The following is a 13,251-nucleotide window of genomic DNA, read 5'->3' as shown; positions in this document are numbered from 1 at the left end:
GTCTTTGCTTTCCAGGACTTAAATCATGTTAAAGCGTCCCTTCATTTGTTGAAGGTTTGCTGAGATCTACTGAGGTCTGCTTCATCTGCATTTGTCTGTTATAGCATTTGGCATCGTCTGTCAGCCGGCAAGCCTGGCGCTATTTTTGGGGAAGGGTATATATCCTCTGTGGAAGGTTTTTTCTTTCTGATTGGAAAATTAAGGTTCTGTATCACATCCTTAAGGAATAAGTATATATATATAGGAGATTCTATATATATATATATATATATCATACACGTAGACACAGGCAAATAATAATGTTACTGTGCTAAGTCATTAACAAATGATACCCTATGGAAGAAGCTGTTGTAAAATATAATTGGTAATCAAATTACAGATAGTTATATTGGTTTTGTAGTCCCTTTGTGGGTTTTCTGGAAAATAATTTCCTTTCCTAGTAATGGAGCTACACTAAAGTAAATTCATGGATTTTTCTTGCTATATGACATAAATCCTCCGACAGTTAAACGGAAGTCAGCACCAGTCCCCCCCATCCCAGGCAAACAGTTTTTGAATTGGACGGAGATTCTCAAAGAGTAATCTGCATCCTCTTTAGGTCTCTCCACTGTGCAATTACATCTATAAACTTCCAGCAGGTATCTTCATCTTCTGAGTCCTCTCAAAATTCAAGCACATAATGAGGCCTGTTAGATCCTTTCCAAAAGTGCTCAGTGCATCCCAAGTTACTGAAGTGCTGTTTGATGTTACACCAATCTGGGAGCTCTAGTGAAAATAGAACAGTTTTGAATATGACATCACCACTGGTGGGGACAGCTCCAGAATGGTGCTACATTGCATTCTGGTACATTCTGGTACATTCCGGAGTATGACTCTGCAGAGCTGAACCCAAGGAGTCAAGGCAAGTTCAGGCAAAGTCATGTAAGGCAGCCACATTTCAACAGGATATTTCACACACAGAAGTCATTCAAAGTGCTTTATGTACAGATTATGTTTATATAGGGCTTGGAAGGAAGATTCCATTCGCACATAGATATAGTCGTGTCCAAAACTCAAAGTGACTGGCGTTTTGATGGCCGCTCAAACCACAAGCTTTCCTCAGGCACATGAACTGTGTCAGCTTGCAGTAGTTCTACCAGGGATTGGTTCCACCAAGGACTGGTGCAATGACAAATTTGTTGTTTGATGTTGATGTTTTCTGGTTGGCCTGGTAGAATTCGAGAAAGAGCTGAATGTGTAGACTGGTTAAAGCCATTACTTCTTGAAGACTAAATCTTATATGAATTTTGTACAAAGAAAACAAAACAAAAACAAACACAGAAATGCCTTTAGATAATGATGTGATAACACTGCCACCAGTTTGAGGGAAATGGTTTGAAAGGTTCAACAGCAGAAAATGATCAGTTATCGATTTCAGTACACTTAATTTGCAGCCATAATAAATGGACTCACACCTATTCACATAATCTTGATTGATCTCCCAGAAAGTAATCAATGAATCTTTAAACCCTGATAAGTCATATCACACTGAAATAAAACAGCGCCGCCATATTTGGTAATAGTGGTGTCTGGGCTCTGACGTGGTGGAGGGGCATCGGCGTGCAGAAGTGTGACCCAAAGAGTTCCATTCTGAAAGTGTAGGGGAAAACTAAACACCTAGATAAACACAGAAACAGTCGAAGGTTTGGAATGAGATTGGGATCTGACACCAGTTCAAAGAAAACTAAGCCCGTATAATAACTGTGCTCCATATGGTTGTAGAACTAAGAAATAAACCTACAGGAATCCAAAAAGCCAGTTCTCGAGCAAAAGTCCAAAAAGGAGAGCGTGATGTAGGGAGGACCGTGCCTCAAAGGACTCCAAATTAACAGATCCGCTGGGTTACTTCCTTACCAGGCCAGCTGATGAAGAACTTTGCAAATTTCAAAAATCTGAAATGTACTTTTGAACTCTTAAGAAACATTACATGCTAGTATATATATAGTACACATATGAGTGTGTTTCTTTAATTAATTAAACTGACTGTTCTGTGTTGTGTAAGCTTATGCAAACTAAGCCAAAGATGTTGTAGTGTTACCTGATTAAATGAAGGCCATAGTGCTCTTCCATATGGCAAAACCAGAGGCACTGATGTTAGATGCACTAGAGGGCAGTGTGTGTACATGCCTATGTTTAATTTACAACATCCCATAACTTAAATACACGTGTGTATAAAAAGTCAAACTTCGTCTTCTCTGGCTTAATTTGTGTTTGTAGTACAAAGATCAAAATTTGTTTTCTAGCAACCGAATTCGCTTCCACAAATTTCCCTTCTTCAAGCTGGCAGTAATGATCAAGTTGAGAATTTGTGTAGGAGAGGCTGCCTTGGCTGTCTCTCTTCAGTAGAACCAGTGGTCCATGCTTGGTGGTGCAGCCCTGCTTTTGTTTGCCAGCTCTGATCTGAGACCTGTTTAGGTCAGCCTGGACTGAGGGATTGGGTGGAGCCTCACCACAGAGCACTGACCACAAGGCCCCTGCTATGCAGCTTGGCAAAGACATCTATCTATTTTTCGAGGAAAACATTGCAGCCATCCAGTCCACCCCAGCACCCAGAACAGTATCTGTTCTACTTCAACAAACATACACCCTTTTCTGGCTATGCTTTGTATTGGTTTGTTTTTCTGGCTGTTTCTCAGCAACATTTGAGTTTGTTTTTATCAGTCCCTGAACTTTAAGTGCTCTCTCTCTCTCTCTCTCCTTGACCATTCACCTTGTTTCAGCATATTCCCTCCAGATGAACCTGCTCTGAAGAAACTTGAGAGGCTCCATCAGAAGACTGTATCGTTCCCTTCTGGCTAATTGTAGTACTTGTGCTAAAAACCTGAGATGGTCTCTCATAGCAGTATGCTGTCACACGATATGCTTTTCCATTATAAATGGTCATTACAAATAAGGCAGAGAGGAGGGGAGGAGGAGGGGAGGAGGAGAGGGGAGGAGAGGAGGGGGAGAGGGGAGGAGAGGAGAGGAGCGGAAGGGGGAGAGGAGAGGAGTAGAGAGGAGAAGAGAGGAGGGGAGGAGAGGGGGAGAGGGGAGGAGAGGAGAGGAGAGGAGGAGAGGGGAGGGGAGAGTTCATTCAAATAGGAGAGGAATGGGGGAGAAGCAAGCAAGGTTCTCCTGAGGCTGCTGGGTTCATTCTTGGCCTCCCCCATTAGAAAGGGCTCAGAGCAGAGCTGGGCCCCAAAACCTCAGCACTCTCTCTCTCTCTGTCTGTCTGTCTGTCTCTCACCCTCTCTTTCTCTCTCTCCTTCTCTCTAATCATGGCCCAGGCTGCAGACACCATTGTGGGGGAGGCTGATGGCTCCGAGGGGAATGTGTGGAAGACACTGTTAAAATGCTGCCTGAGGTGAACACCAAAGGCCAGTGAGCCTGTATCCTCTCCGTGGTTTGGCCAGGGATTATGTATTTTTTATTGCATTACCAAAACAGATTAGGCAGACAGAGACAAGAAAGTTGTTTTCCAAAATAAGACCTTTAATTTGCTATTCTATTCTATTCTATTCTATTCTATTCTATTCTATTCTATTCTATTTTGTTACATGGGCACTGACCAATCTGATACACATTTACTTTGCTGCTGAATTTAATATAATATTTTGAACATAAAAAACATACATTATTTACATAATACAAGCAATATGTTTATTCACATAAACAAAAGTGCACTTTTAACAGTAAACCTGCAATTTAGCACCTGTTATTTATAATGCAGCACCAATTTTAGAACCAAATATTAGACAACCCTGTAAAAATAGGCTAGTGTTTAAGTCCCTGTTTTAATAACACTGGACTTGGGTAATTGCAAACATGATGATATAATTTTAATAGCTGACATGTGTATTCCCTGGAAAATGATGAGGAAAGTCTAGTTTGCCAGGCTGGTAATCAGATCCAGACGCTGTCACTTGGTGGCAGTAGGTCATACCAAAGTAATGCACTACAAAATAAAAGCTTTTTTATAAAGAGAGGCCTGATCACAGGGAAGAAAATATTAACTCAGCCTTGAAGTTCCTTTTAGCGCTGATGTTTGATGGCAGCTTTGATTCCGACCCTCATGAGGTCCACAGTGGCATCTGGTTTGGACGCAGTGTAAGCAGAATGGAAGAGGATTGTGCTCGACAGTGGCAGATTTCAATGGCAGGGACAAAGAAATGAATAAAAAACCCTTGAGTGAATGTATTAGAGCCCAGTGTGTGTCCATCTGCAAAGTATTCACTTGTATTTGAAACTGGGTATGATTAAAGTTGGCATGGCGACGTGCTTAGTTCAGCCAATAGTTGCTTTGTTCTGAGTCAAGCTTTGGCTGTCGAATCACCTTACAAAGCTTGATGCCAGATTTGGCTACATGACTGGAAGTAGCACTGTGCTGTTTAATGGAATGGTGTTTGCACCATAGATCACAAGCTAAAACAGACTTAGCTAAGCTAAGCCTGTGGAGACAGAACAGCCTGTGGAGACAGAACAGCCTGTGTTCCTGTATGACATCTGCAGGATAAGATGCCAAATAAGCAAACATTACATTTGACCTCAGGGTGGTACTACAATCCAGATATCAAGGCCACACAGAAACCAGGGTTAAACGCACAGATGTAACTATCTCTAGCCAGAGACGCCATAAAGACGCCATCATCAGAATCTTCCACAAGGGCCAGTAAGTCCACAGCTACTGTACACTGCAGCTAGAGGGTTGATTTTAACAAGATCCAAACAGAGGGAGTTCTCAGTCCTGCATAAGTGGTCCTGTCTCACGGTAACATTCTTACAACCCTCTGTTAAGTGTTCATGCTGCCATAACATTAGTATTGAATTAACTCAAGCTATGAGCAGCCTCCTCTATTAGAGATGGCATTAGAGATGGCAAAAAATATCTTTAATAGCAAATATACATTTATCCCAGGAAGGTTTTTGACATTCATCTACTATTCTTGGCTGTATTAGTGACCCTTACTGGCACCAAAAATAGCATACTATGCTGTTAGGTGTCCACTCAAGTGCTTTTAAGGAAGAGGATCACACATGATTTATTTCTTACCTAAGAAGAATCAATCTAACAAAAAATTCTCTCTCTCTCTCTCTCTCTCTCTCTATCTCTCTCTCTCTCTCTCTCTCTCTCTCTCTCTCTCTCTCTCTCCCTCTCTCTCTCTGTAAAAACAGCAGCTCTAGTCCAGCTGGGTTTCCTACCACAGACTGATGCTTGGCCTGTCTTAGCCCTCACGCCTCATTTCTGTCTTCAACTCCAATCAGTATCACTGGTTGGCTATATACACACCAGAGCCTTGGTGCTTTTCACACACATTTCACTGTGTTGGTTCTTTGCCAAAGTCTGACTTTTTCATTTTTTCCATGTTCCAATCAAAAAACTCATACTGGGTGTATATAAACAATTTGGGGTTTTTTTCCCCTTTTTTCCAAACTGGACTTCTCAAGGATGTCAACAGACAGCCAGAAGGGCCAGGTTAGTCTGTAGTCATTACCCAAGTGCTGTCTCATTGACTGCTATGTGAGCCTTAATCCCTGTTACTGTGTAATGAGCGGTAGTGACAGTCAGGGTGCAGACCCAGCTGTGATCACTGGCACACACACACACATGCACACTCAGACTGTTTCTAGACACCCAGCCAGCTTGGTGGTCCAGGACAAATGCTGATGTAAGACTGATTTATGTTCTAGCGAAACTGCCCCCAGGCAACTGAGGAAGTGTGCAATGAAGAAGCCCACCTGATCTACTAGTATCAATGGACAGTCCTAACCAATTCTATATTGTTTACACTCATAAAATCATTATAGGGTCTTCAAAAGTAATGTACCTAATGTGAATGTTATTGGGATAAAAACATTTAGGAAGCTAAAAAGGCACAGCAATAAACCCAAAAAAGAAAGGCAACCTTGTTTAGCACCAGTATGGCTATCATGTCATTGGCAGCGAAATGTTCCTAATGAAAGATTTAGCGTTACGTTGTTGTCGTCCTCTCCAGAGAGCACCATCCACCCACGTCTTCCCTGAGAGACCCTGAAAGAAACCACGGTCGGCGAGTTCTTCCCGCGGCCGCTATTCCACGGGAGCCACCAGGTAGCCGCTGAAGGTGATGTAGACATCAACGTCGTCGCTGTAGACGGCGTTCTCCCGCTCGCGCTTGTAGAGGCGCACCCAGACCTCATCGGCCAGCTCTAGCCGGAGCATGACGCTCTGGCTCTGCATGATGGAGCGGTCACTGGGCTGCGCGTACAGGATCACCTGCTCTCGCTCGTTGTGCATCACGTGCAGGTACGTCTCCTTGAAGTTCCACGTGTGGATGTTGACGTTGAAGAAGTAGATGCCCGGCACATAACAGTGGAACTTGCCCTTGAACATGTTGAAGTGCTCGTCCATGTTGACGAAGACGGTGTCAAAGAGTAGCGCCTGGTAGTAGTCCACGCTGTGGAGGGCCTTGCGTCTGCCCACGGAGAAGGCCGACTGGTGCTTCTTGCAGGGGTCTCCGGGCACTCCTGCCTGGCCTTTGCTGCCTTTAGGGCCCATGGTGCCCCTGGAGCCTGGAGGGCCTTCTGCTCCTGCCTTGCCAGGAGTGCCCCTCTCCCCACGATCTCCTTTATCTCCTGTAAAGGAAGAATGGAGGAGTAAGCTCACCGGCAAGAGGTTGGATGGAGATATTACTGAAGGACTGAGTATGAGAGTGTGTGAATTAGTGCTTGAGGGAATATATGAATACATAAATGAAGTGTGTGAATGAGTGAGTGACTAGTGAATGAGTGAGTATGTCAGTGAGAGTGAGTGACCGGATGAGTGAATGACTGCTTAAGGACATCAGAAGGTGAGTGAGTGTCTGGATGAGTGAATGACTGAGTGAGTGAATGACAGGTTGAGTGAATGACTGCTTAAGGACATCAGAAGGTGAGTGAGTGTCTGGATGAGTGAATGAATGAGTACATCATTGAGCGAGTGAGTGAATGACTGAGTGAGTGAATGACTGCTTAAGGACATCAGAAGGTGAGTGAGTGTCTGGATGAGTGAATGAATGAGTACATCATTGAGCGAGTGAGTGAATGACAGGTTGAGTGAATGACTGAGCGAGTGAGTGAATGACAGGTTGAGTGAATGACTGAGCGAGTGAGTGAATGACAGGTTGAGTGAATGACTGAGCGAGTGAGTGAATGACAGGTTGAGTGAATGACTGAGTGAGTGAGTGTCTGGATGAGTGAATGACTGCTTAAGGACATCAGAAGGTGAGTGAGTGTCTGGATGAGTGAATGACTGAGTGAGTGAATGACAGGTTGAGTGAATGACTGCTTAAGGACATCAGAAGGTGAGTGAGTGTCTGGATGAGTGAATGACTGAGTGAGTGAATGACAGGTTGAGTGAATGACTGCTTAAGGACATCAGAAGGTGAGTGAGTGTCTGGATGAGTGAATGAATGAATGAGTGAGTGAGTGGACATACCTCCACCACTACCTGAATTCATGTTATGTAGCATGAATACCACTCATCTCTTATCCAACCACAGGCTCAGTAAACAAAGACGAACCATCCCTAACACACCACGACCAACATCCACCGTGACATGATGGCCTATCCCTGTTAATGGAAAACACTGAGCTCCTGCCTTTTAAAAGCTTCCTATTAAAACCCCCTGAACTTTATCTGACTGTTGACTGTTCCATTTAGCCCCAAAGGACTTTAAACGCTGGCAGTCTTCACTGGTGTCTGTCCCTGAGAAGCCTACAGCTGCAATCTGAACACAGGCAAACAACACGTGCTGCCGCTTGTAGTTTACTGCCACATAAGCAAGTTTCCTGCCAGGTCTGCATGCATTTGGAGCCTGCTATTGCCTGTCAGGATGGATTCTGCTGGACTGGTCGGCATTCTCTGGCTAAGAAGGTAGAGGGTGTCTTAGAGGCGTGCGCTGTGGCCGGGAGGGGAGTCCGGGGCTGGGGCGCCTGGGGGGTTGGGGGTAGTGGAGGGCCAGCAGTCAGTTGCATTGTTTAATTGTTTTCCAGAATGTGCGTGTACATGGGGGTGGAGACATTGTGTGTCACATTGTGTGTCATCTCAGTGTTGTGTGCTGATGCGGGCACGTGTGTTCCAGCACGTGTGTACGTATGCCAACATCAACACACCACACTGAGAATGCATGTGCACAAAAGAGAGAGACACAGAGAGAGAACAAGAGAGAATAAGAGGGAGAGTGATTAATAGTGGGAGAAAGTAAACGCGTGAGGGGCGTGGCTTTAATGAATTGTCTGCGGTCATCTCTGGGTTGCTCCTAATATAGAACCACCTCTGATTCCATCTGATTTAAATACCATAGATGAAACAGAAAATAACTTTGCCCATGATAAACTGAGCATTAATTAGACACATACACAGTGCTCTACAGTTTCTCAGTTCATGTGTCACTGGGAAAGTACTTTGTAGATGAGTCATTAGCTGAATGGATTTAGACAGCCTAAAAGCCATTCATATGTTTCTCTGAAAGATGAGACCTTAGACAACCCACATAAAATCGATGCTATAGCAACTACACACAAAGCACACACACTTTCATGCATGTAAATCCTACAGCACAGTTTAAGAGGACTGTTTTGGGATATAAATGACAAGATATAAACTATCAGCATACAAATGAGTTATCTTTGCTCTTATGTATATAATCTGCCAAGTATACACTGTTCAAAGAATGAACATTGAAAATTATAGAACCACCATAAGAGTTATAAGTTTATTATAACGGCTTCTAAAAAGTATTTTTCTGTTGTTGTATTATCTGTATTAGCAAAATGTGTTTAGCCCTTAGGCATGAGTATCCCATCTTAGACTTACCTTTGAGAATGGTCATGTTAATAAATGTGCGAACCTCTGGTGTCTGATAGGTCACGGGCCGAGAGGAGGGGCTTAGGGGTGGGTCTAAGTGATCACAGCACCTGCGGCAGTACCTGGGCGGCACCCTAGAGGGGGAGGGGACAGAGGCCACCAAAGGGAAAAGCAACAACACAGGCAGAAAGAATCCAGACATGGCTGTACCTGGAGAGAGAGATGTAGAGATAGAGAGAGGTAGAGCAGTTGGAATAGTGAGCGAGAATCTGAGCAATAGAGAAGAAAAGAAAGGGTGAAAAAGAACAAAGAAAAACAAGGCAAATTAAAAAACAAGCTCGTTTGTAAATAACCAAGTGTATTCTTTTGTTGGTGATAGCTGCTACTCAGTAGTTGATAGAGGCTCAGGGTTATTGTAGCAAATGCTTGGTTAATACATATAAATCAAGCTTAATCTGATATCAGCATTAACTACAACTCCTCCAGTGTGGACAGATCATCGTGAAATGGGACATGACTAAAGGGGGCAATGCACTCAGCACCGAGTCTGCTGTTGACTGGACATTCATTTTAGGCTTAAGGATGGGTAACATAAACTGACTGCAGTCTAATCATGATAATGATCATAGCCCAAACTCCTGGGCAACCCTATGCCCAAACCATTGGGATTGTATAACCATACATTTGTGGCTTATCGAGCTTCATACAATGCCCCCTTTTAAATGCCAGATAGGAATAAATGGATCTGCGTGAAGGAAATACTAGTACTAGTATATGTTTAGTGACTGTATATATTGCAGCAGGAAATCTGTCATGAACTGTTTTCTTTGAGACCGGATCCCAGTGGGGCCCCTGTGGGTAGCTGGTTAGTGCTGGTGATTTTCTGAAGTCCAGCAAAAGAGAGAAAGATTGTGAATGTAATATCTTTTCACAAATGGAGAAATAGTGTGTCCTTGATTGAAACTATAATAAACAGAGAGACAGACTGGGGAGGGATATATTGCTCCTTGCAGCTATGGTACCCCTCCTCTTCTGCCCTTCATAAACCCAAACTCTCCCAAAGATGGCAGATGATTTCTGCTTTACCATTACCAAATATGAAATCTCAAATGTATCACGTAAAATGACAGACAGCATCTGCAAGTGCACAGTACCAAAATAAGTTATCAGTACATGTTAATTTGCATGTAAAAACAGAAATAAATACTCACATGATTTTTTGAGCAAAAAACTACCTGCCCTGATTAACAGCTTGGTTGAAATTTTCTATGGTGGCCTAAGACTTTGGGAGAGTAGATGACAGCAAAATGATTTTTTTAATAGCATTATTGTCTTGTGACATAGCTAGAAAAACATAGGTTTGGTTGCCACACTTCTCCGTTAGGTTTGACTCTGAAATCTTTCAGACTAGGAAGAAATAAGCCACACCCTCAACACACAGGGAACTGGGTGAGATCACTTGGACCAGGAAAATATCAGGAACTGCCAAAGTCAAACGAGCACATGCAGCAGAATTCACTGTAGCACCCTTTACACCACCTGCGCTGATTTGTCACAGCTTTGTTGACATTTTCTTGGATGGTGTAAGACTGGGACAGTGGTGTATATGGAAGCATTTCTAAGGCATTCCTGTATCAAGGGGCAGCTAAATAAATGCCTGAGAAATATCAGTACAAGTTGCTGCATAGAATTTATCTAGTCATTGGTTATTTATCATTTCAACATGTCATCAGTAATCCTTCCCTTTTGGTCCTCCAAATCCTCCATTAATCTAATTCCATTAATTCCACTGGGTGCAGCTCACAATTGCATCTGGCTACTTTGTTCCAAATGTACTTACTTACCAACTCTCTTGCCAGAGAAGGCTCCTATAAACTCAACAGGAGTTAAATAAACACTGTTTTGTTTTGTTTTTTTACTGGATATCAGCTCTTCCACCGTCGTCAGATTAGTGTAAACATTAATGCTTCTAGCACAGAATCCAGGCCAGCATGCACACTGTAGGTATGATTTAAGTGCAAAAGCCAGCATCTTGTTCGCAGCCCAGAGTTTAAGGAGGAACCCTGAAAGTATCAACTAACATTGGTTTTCCAGCCACATACTGACAGTAATGTCTTGCTTGTGACTTTTAAAATACTTTTAAAACTATTTATTTATTGCTGGTCTCTTGAGGCACCAAGGCCCAACCCAAACATTTTGCTCAGTTCAGACTGATTTATGTGTGGCGCTCCTACGACACAGGCCCTGGGCCCAGATCCACACAGAGCCCAGTGGACTCTGTCCTCAACAAACCTTTGTTTCCAGCCTAAGACTCACAGGCTGATCACGTAGACACTTGTGCCAGACGTAGTTCCTCTTAATCCAGGGATGTCAGACACCAGCCCAGGAGAGCCAGAGTAGATCTTTTCCTGATTGATCAGATTATTCCACAATCTAATTAGCAAATCCTTCAACAGAGTGAGTGAGGGATTGATGTAGTGTGAGTGAGGGAGTGATGTTAACTATCATAACTAGTTTCATTCATTATTATAGCTCATTATAACTCAGTCATTTCATTCGTTATTATAACTCATTCCTTTTCACAATAGCAAAACACTTGATACATTAACATGTGAACTGTTTTGGGTCATGATAATACATACTGTTACAGATATTATACCAGAGGCCTCATTATTTAGGAATGTCTTCTTGGTGTCTTCACAAGGAGCCCAATACAACTGGGCAGGAGTTATTGTGTTCTGTTCCTGCAAACGTTGGCTGCATGAACTCTACTTCACATGCTAATGCTTTGGGTTTAAAAATGGGTGAGAGAGAGAGAGAGAGAGAGAGAGAGAGAGAGAGAGAGAGAGAGAGAGAGAGAGAGAGAGAGAGAGAGGAAATCCACCATGTTTTACAGAGTTAAGAGGAATGCTAAACAGTGTCTTAGGGAAGTTTTTCTCCCCTATTTTTCACTACTGGCAGTTTTTTGGGTTTCTTTAGATGATTAAATACGCTGTCAACTTCTACTCTCTTTTCTGTTTCTCTGTTCTTCTGCTTGTTTTCCATTGCCCATTTAAAGATTTAGTGACTTCTTAAATGACGCCAAGTTTAATTAGCAACATCCTTCTTATGATCAATCAATGCCACCCCACAACCCACCACCGCCCCCCGCAGGATTTTTATTTTTATTTTTTGATGTATTTATCAATTAAAATGTACATTGTCCTTACATATGAAACATATTAAACTAGTCCTTTCAAACACAGCTTGAAGCTGCACCTCCTGCAGTGCTATAGAAGAACGCTTTCGAGTTTTGTTTGTTTGCTTTATTTTTGTTTGTTTGTTTGTTTGTACGCACTAAACTTTAGAAGTGTAACTACCTTTCCCTGAACACGATCGCACTTTTTAAAAGTTCGGTCATCACTCTACCCATGTTACATAACCTCAACAAGACAATAAATTACATTCTTCAGCAGAATACATTCGAAAACTCTTAATATCTCTAAAAAACAATCAGTGTTTCCTGAATCTTAAATCCTTCAAAAATCCAGATGTTTCAATTCCGCAAAAGAGCCACGTCCTCACAGGAAGCCACAATAATGACTGGATAAGGTTTGGAGGTTGTATGCACACATTTCATCTTCTGTACGAAATCTTACCCAGAATTGCCGGCACCCCTGCACCGCCGAGTCGGCAAGATCATTTCACGTCTCCGGGGGTCTGAATACTAATCAAAGTATTTTATGCGTTTTTATTACTTCACTCCTCATTTGCCTGTTGACGTGTCTCGCATATATTTGCTATCTCGCCTGTGCTGAAAAGCCTTTAAAGTACAAATATTTATAATGATTTTCTTAAACTTCACTTACCGCTTAATTCTCATGCGGCCGATCCAACTGCGGGCTTTTTAACGATCAGCTGTGACCTGCGCGCCTTTCGCTGGCCCGGTCTCCCTCTCCCTCTCTCTCCCTCCCTCTTTCTCTCTTTGTCTGTCTTCTCGCTCTCCTCCTCCTCTCTCCGGCGCTGTCATTGATCCTCTTTTCCTCCTTCTTTGTCGTCCTCTTCTCTTCAGCCTTTCCCCGAGGAGGTCTTAACTTAACGCGCAGCACACAAATTAAACCCGGGTTCGGACCCTGCATGCCCGGATCCGAGTTCTCAGGAACAGCTTGTGCTTTCTCAAAACGAGGTTCTTAAATGTTCTTGATTAGGTTAGCCGGTTCTGTTAGCCAACAGAGCATTTAACATTTAAAACCTGTTTAGACTGCTTAACTTGAAGGTTGAAGGCTAAGGTTCATTCATAATTCTGACAGTTCTTTATTTTGCCGGACCGTGTAATGGACCGGCCTAGAAGATAAGCTACCTAGTAACAGTGAAACGAGGGATAATAGATGAAACACTGGCGTCCGCTGCATTTGCCCATAAACCCTCCG

General features: G+C 42.9%; 1 protein-coding gene across 2 annotated transcripts; it reads right to left on the bottom strand.

Moving 5' to 3' along the window:
- Positions 1-3,601: 3,601 nt before the first annotated feature.
- On the bottom strand, positions 3,602-13,033 carry c1qtnf6b (C1q and TNF related 6b). 2 transcript variants are annotated; one of them, XM_027014659.2, is made up of 3 exons: positions 12,691-13,033; positions 8,852-9,111; positions 3,602-6,630 (listed from the first exon to the last, which is right to left on the bottom strand). In XM_027014659.2, exons 1-3 carry the CDS (start codon positions 12,702-12,704, stop codon positions 6,086-6,088), a joined length of 819 nt encoding a protein of 272 aa, XP_026870460.1. In that variant the 5' UTR covers positions 12,705-13,033; the 3' UTR covers positions 3,602-6,085. The 2 variants fall into 2 exon arrangements, with proteins under 2 accessions (XP_026870460.1, XP_026870468.1); XM_027014667.2 differs by having other exon boundaries at positions 8,852-11,250; positions 12,691-12,711.
- Between the last annotated feature and the right edge of the window lie 218 nt (positions 13,034-13,251).

This window comes from Electrophorus electricus, chromosome 1 (assembly GCF_013358815.1).
Source record: "Electrophorus electricus isolate fEleEle1 chromosome 1, fEleEle1.pri, whole genome shotgun sequence".
NCBI classification, from domain to species: domain Eukaryota; kingdom Metazoa; phylum Chordata; class Actinopteri; order Gymnotiformes; family Gymnotidae; genus Electrophorus; species Electrophorus electricus.
Note: the sequence above shows the minus strand (reverse complement) of the source record. Positions and strands in the feature narration are given on the sequence as shown.

Excerpts from the sequence above, each read along its gene's own strand:
- c1qtnf6b (XM_027014659.2), bottom strand. Across the intron at positions 6,631-8,851 it reads TAACATGACCATTCTCAAAG|GAGATAAAGGAGATCGTGGG; the intron begins GTAAGTCTAAGA and ends CTTCCTTTACAG.